Below are 5,786 nucleotides of genomic sequence, written 5' to 3'. Positions count from 1 at the left end.
CTGTAAAGATTAGAACAAAATGTGTAAAGAAATAACAAATTCAATTCCATGTACAGATATAAAATATATTCACCCCACCCAGTATTGTAATCAAAACTTACCAGAAAGCATGGGGCGGCAGGGTAGCCTAGAGCGTTGGACTAGTAACCAGAAGGTTGCAAGTTCAAACCCCCGAGCTGACAAGGTACAAATCTATCGTTCTAGGCTGTTCCTAGGCCGTTATTGAAAATAAGAATTTGTTCTTAACTGACTTGCCTAGTTAAATAAAGGTAAATACAAAAATAAAAATGTAGTCCTTGACTCAGACAGTGTAGTATTGTGGGCTCAATAGCATCTCATTAGTGTGCAAGATCTTCAGAATGCACTGCACATGTGATGGAAGAATGCACTGTGCATGCAGGTGGTTGCAATTCCATTGAATTGGGGATAGTTTAACCAAAATATGCTACAAGACTTAGGTGTATCCCACAAAAAAGGCTCACTGTTATAAACAAAGTTTTTTTTGATGAATTTAAGCAAAACCCCCCAAATTCCCAGGCATTTTCCCATGGAGAATTTCCGGGAATAATTCTCTCTAAGAAATGGCCAATAATTACGGAAGTATACATATACATATACAACAATATACCGGAAGGTTTCCGACCCTTTGCAACCCTAGATATGTGTTAAGGTTAGGGTAAGCGTTAAATTTAGAGTTAGGATAACGGTTGGGGTTAGGGTTAATGGATGGTTAGTTGAAATGTTGACAGTTATTGAACATCTACAAACCATCTACTTGGGAGAATATTCAAATGAAGTGATACCAAAGAAATGTTAGTTGTCCAAAATGCATTATGTTTGTTACAGGATATTTTGTATCATATCCAGAGCACTTTATTTTACCTGTAGAAGACTACAACACATTTGTTATATATTTTTTTTCCTTCAATTCCACTCAAGGCAGCCAGCTGTAATGAAGCCTCACTGAGGCAATCCAAAATCGTCCCCTAAACCCAATGCACTTTTGTGGAGATCTGAGAGAATTTGATTGGTATACACAATATGGTGTAAATTCCACCTAGTGGGGCAAGGTCAAGCTATACCAGTTGACGTACCTGTCAATTCCTCTCAGATCTCCACAAGTGCATAGGACAGGGTTTAGGGGATGAGTTTTGATTGGGCCACTTCTCTTGGATGTAAAAAACATTGAGACAAAACCTTTCACAGTTAAACAATTATTGAAAAGTACAGCTGCTTTGGAATGGTTGAATGGATAGCATGCACTATAATCCTTTTCTGCCCTGCTTATTGTAATGTTGTATAGTAAATGCTTTGCTTTGAAATGACTGTCTGCAGACTTTTGAATGGTAGACCTAGTGTAAATCCTTTAACACTGACCTAGTGTAAAAATCACACTCTGTGTTACATGCACTATATATACAAAAATTAGTGGATTCGGCTATTTCAGCCACACCCGATGCTGACAGGTGTATAAAATCGAGCAGACATCCATGCAGTCTCCATATACAAACATTGGCAGTAGAATGGCCAGAAGGCCCATTCATTCTAATTCTGTGGTTGGTACAGTATGCCCATATAGACTGCTCTTAATAATCATGTAGTGTTTCTGGTGCATTTGGACCTTGTACCTCTCCCTCCCTCCACTGAAAGAGTGGCTGGATTACATGCTAATCCCATTATGCTGTTGGTGACATGTGAGCACAGATGAATACAGATTAGGAGCAGAGCGTCAGGTTTCATATACACTTAGGCCTAGTATGAACACACACTTGTCTGTCTCCATTTGAGGAATAACATTACCATCTCCCAGCCAGACGCAGGGGTTTTGTGACGGTACGTGTGTGTGTGTCTGTGTGTGATGTTGTTTCAATCAATAATGTAACAGTACAGCTATGGGATTTGTTTTAGGGTTTTAGTTTTCAGTATTGCTAAATTTGATCTCCCTTCCTTAATATTTATTTCCCTCCTTTACCCTCAGTTCCATAGAAGTGTTTGGCGAAGATACAGGAGAGATGCTGCTCTCTTTAGCCTGGCCTGTCCATCAGCTGGCCTTGTTGTAGCCTGAACCGTGTACCAAAGGTCTGTTTTGGGAAAGAGATGACTGATGGCTGAATGAATGTTTAACCCACTGTGCCAATGGGGATGCCAGTGTCTGTGTACATGGAGAGGTGAAGGACCTGATAGGTTAGTGTGATGGTGGGTTCACAAACACAAAGAGAGAAGCGCAATATACTGAGCAGTAGAGAGTGGAGGAAAGACAAAAGTCAGGATTGAGACTTGAGAGAGAACATCATTGAGAGGGAGAACATCATTCGTCAGGTGTTGTGTTGTTCTTTCCTGACAAAGTGGCCAGAATTATTATCACAGTCGTAGCAAGCTAGAGTAACAATCCATCTGGAGGGTTTGAAAAGTGGCTACCGAGTGTTATGGTGAGGAACATTGATTCAATCAAGTTACCAGTCAGTCGGCAGGTCAGTCTTTGCTAACCAGTGTGTCAGAGAGAGAGAGGGGCTGGGTGTGAGTAAGCAGTTATCACAGGATTGTAAACTGGTTCTATGGCAAGTTACAGTCAAAGAGAGAGCCGCGAGCTTAGAGGATTGTAACGGGCAACAGTACCGTTATAGCAATCGTGTTTGTAGTAGAAGAGAGTGTAGTGTTAGTGTGGGGAAGGAGGACCAGTGAGAGTGTATGAGTTAAAAGGACAGAGAGCGGGAGTTAACTGAAATAGCAGCAAGAGGGTATATCATTATCATCATCAGTCCACCATGGCGTCAGCTGCTCTAGAACTGATGGGCTTCTTCATGGGTCTGCTAGGCATGCTGGGTACCCTGGTGTCCACAGTGCTTCCCTACTGGCGGACATCTGCCCACATCGGGCCCAACATCGTCACTGCCGTGGCCAATATGAAGGGCCTCTGGATGGAGTGTGTCTACCAGAGCACTGGAGCCTTCCAGTGTGAGACCTACAACTCCATGCTGGCCTTACCCTCAGACCTCCAGGCCTCCCGGGCACTGATGGTGGTCTCCGTGGTCTTTTCCGTCCTGGCCGTCGTCATCTCCACTGTGGGCATGCAGTGTACCATCTGCATGGAGGGCTCCGCGGCTAAAGGCCGAGTGGCCGGTACTGGGGGAGGCCTCTTCCTCACCGCGGGGTTCCTGGCTCTGATCCCGGTGTCGTGGACCACCCACGAGGTTGTCCAGACCTTCTACCAAGCCAACCTGCCCAGCAGCCTGAAGTACGAGCTGGGGGACTGTCTGTACGTGGGGCTGGCCTCCGCCCTGCTCTCCATGCTGGGCGGGGGGCTGCTGTGTGTCTCCTGCTGTGAGAAGGCGGATGGGGGGCGCCGTGGAGGGAGGAGGCACGGCGGAGGGTACCCCTACCCAGCTCCGGGCATGGGTGTAGGCACTGGGAGGGCCAGGACCAGCTCACAGACCTATAGGAACCCAACGCTACAGATGGGGGTGAACGCTGCCACCAAGGCAGCGACCCTGGCAAGGAGTCACACCAGCACTACTACCCAGTCCAGCACCCCCGCCCAGGGGGCCAAGAAAGACCCACGCCGCAACCCTGCGGTGGGTTACGATGTCACTGGGTACGTCTGATCGTGTTCAGGCCAGTGTTAACATTCACACACGCATCACGCTGTCTCTTCTATACAGTATGTGGTGCAGAGCATGACCAACCCAACAACTTGCTACGGTAACTGACTGTGTTATCTTTTACAATTAACTGATCAGGGGACTTTTAGTGCCACACTACCGTACAGGAAGACTTTTGGCTCCTCGCAACGGAAATCAGAGAGACTTGTAGTGCTTGACCATGCATACAGTACTGTAGTGACTGAACGAGCTGAGTACATTTTATACACCCTTTGATAGATTTACTATTGAAAATGGATTTATTGCAGGAACATCTGTCTTGATGTGATTACTCTGAAGTGTTCGCTCCATCTCTATTTTTTTGCTCTACGACCCCCACAAGCCTCGTCTGAAGGTAGCCCGGTACCAGTTGAGAAAATTAATGGAAGTATGTAATGGTGGTTTAGTGCCCCAGAAAATGTCTTAAATATTGCAAAAAAATATACGCATGTATAATCATTTCCTGATCTGTCTTATATCTCTCAGATGCAGGACAGACACTTTAAAACAAATGTCCTTTTGATATTTTTTTTTCTGTTTTTCCATGTATGAATCTGTTATTCAATGCATTTCTATGGGCTAATAGCAGTAAAGCCAAATTCAATGTTTCATAATAAAATATATAAAATAAATATGTTTTTATACCTAAATGGGTCCTAGAATTCAAAATCAAATAACTAAATGATCCATGGTATGACCATCTTAAAACAATTCCATATGTTAGCTTAGTAGAACCCCCCCCACCACCCCCCCTAGACTTTTGTGAATTATAATCATTGACAAATGTCCATTATCAATTACTATGTTAACTAATCTCTACATGTTTCTTTTGATTGATAATCATTCATGTGAAAGTTGAAATGCTTTCTTCTGTTTTGCAGAATGTTTCATATGATTTAACACTACTGATTGTTGTTTTTTCATATTAAGACCAGTTTACAAATGATTGCAACACTTTCTAAACAGAACTTCTATTTTCCAAAGATATTTTGCAGTCAGAATAGTAAAGAAAAATGCAAGTGATTTAACTAAATAAAATGTATTTTGATCTTCATTAGAACCGTCAGTCATTTTCAGTTTATTACAGATGAAGCCCAAGGACGGCTTATTCACCTGAATGTTATCTACTGCATCTCTGTTGTAGAGGGACACTTATGTCCCATTCCAAAACGGATGAGCCATGAACGATGATGAAAGACAAACAAGAAGGAAAGTTGGGCGCAAATAAACCCAAAACAAGCAACAAAGACAAACTCCCCTCTAATCAATAGGTAGTTAGTTTCGGTGTTGGTGACAGGAGTGAGGTACTTGGGGAGGTTGAAGTGATCTGACAGATGATTTGAAAACAGGTCACTTTGGCTGTTGTCCACAAGTAGACAGACAAGACCGCTGTTTCCTTGTATTGGTGGGAAAGCAATGCAACTGTGTGTGGTGTTTAATGACCCCTAAAAAGACGGCTGTAACCTGACACCCCTGGACTTTAACCTTGATTGAGCAGTATTGTGCACGGCTTAACACACACTTCTGCTGGTGGGAAAAACAAACCTAACACACATTCTCTCCATACATACTGTATGTATTTCAGTTTATTCCCGCTCCATTTAATCTGTGTCCATGGGACTGGTAGTTCATCATCCCACTTGATCATTTTGTGTACGAACTTCATCTTATCTTTTCACTGAGTTTTAAAAATGGCCTACCAGTCAAGACTACTAGTCATATATGTACCTTATCTGACCATTATCATTTCAACATGAGAAGAAAAAGGTTCCTTGCGCTGTGGGAAAGGAGAGGAGAATATCATGGAAAGATCGCCTCTACAACTCTCTCAAGTGGCTACTCTGCCCTCTACAGTTCCAAAAACAGGTTCCAAAGGCAGATCGTGGCGAACAGGAAAGTGAGTACAAGGCGAAACCACTCACAATGAGCAGTGAAGTACAGGGACATCTAGTGACTCACCAGAGGAATGACACCCACTCACAATGAGCAGTGAGGTACAGGGACGTCTAGTGACTCACCAGAGGAATGACACCCACTCACAATGAGCAGTGAGGTACAGGGACATCTAGTGACTCACCAGAGGAATGACACCCACTCACAATGAGCAGTGAGGTACAGGGACCCAGAGGAATGACACCCACTCACAAT

General features: G+C 43.6%; 1 protein-coding gene across 3 annotated transcripts; it reads left to right on the top strand.

Annotated features, from left to right (window-relative positions):
• Positions 1 to 1,701: 1,701 nt before the first annotated feature.
• Positions 1,702 to 4,698, top strand: cldn2 (claudin 2). Of its 3 annotated transcripts, none has more exons than XM_046299489.1 (3): positions 1,702 to 1,833; positions 1,979 to 2,079; positions 2,815 to 4,698. In XM_046299489.1, the coding sequence occupies exon 3, from the start codon at positions 2,817 to 2,819 to the stop codon at positions 3,600 to 3,602; it is 786 nt and encodes a 261-aa protein (XP_046155445.1). In that variant the 5' UTR covers positions 1,702 to 1,833; positions 1,979 to 2,079; positions 2,815 to 2,816; the 3' UTR covers positions 3,603 to 4,698. The 3 variants fall into 3 exon arrangements, with proteins under 3 accessions (XP_046155445.1, XP_046155446.1, XP_046155444.1); XM_046299490.1 differs by having other exon boundaries at positions 1,979 to 2,184; XM_046299488.1 differs by lacking the exons at positions 1,702 to 1,833; positions 1,979 to 2,079 and having other exon boundaries at positions 2,191 to 4,698.
• Positions 4,699 to 5,786: the final 1,088 nt, after the last annotated feature.

The sequence above is a fragment of the Oncorhynchus gorbuscha genome, linkage group LG14, assembly GCF_021184085.1.
Source record: "Oncorhynchus gorbuscha isolate QuinsamMale2020 ecotype Even-year linkage group LG14, OgorEven_v1.0, whole genome shotgun sequence".
NCBI lineage: Eukaryota > Metazoa > Chordata > Actinopteri > Salmoniformes > Salmonidae > Oncorhynchus > Oncorhynchus gorbuscha.
Note: the sequence above shows the minus strand (reverse complement) of the source record. Positions and strands in the feature narration are given on the sequence as shown.

Excerpts from the sequence above, each read along its gene's own strand:
- cldn2 (XM_046299488.1), top strand. The coding sequence starts at position 2,766 with ATGGCGTCAGCTGCTCTAGAACTGATGGGCTTCTTCATGGGTCTGCTA.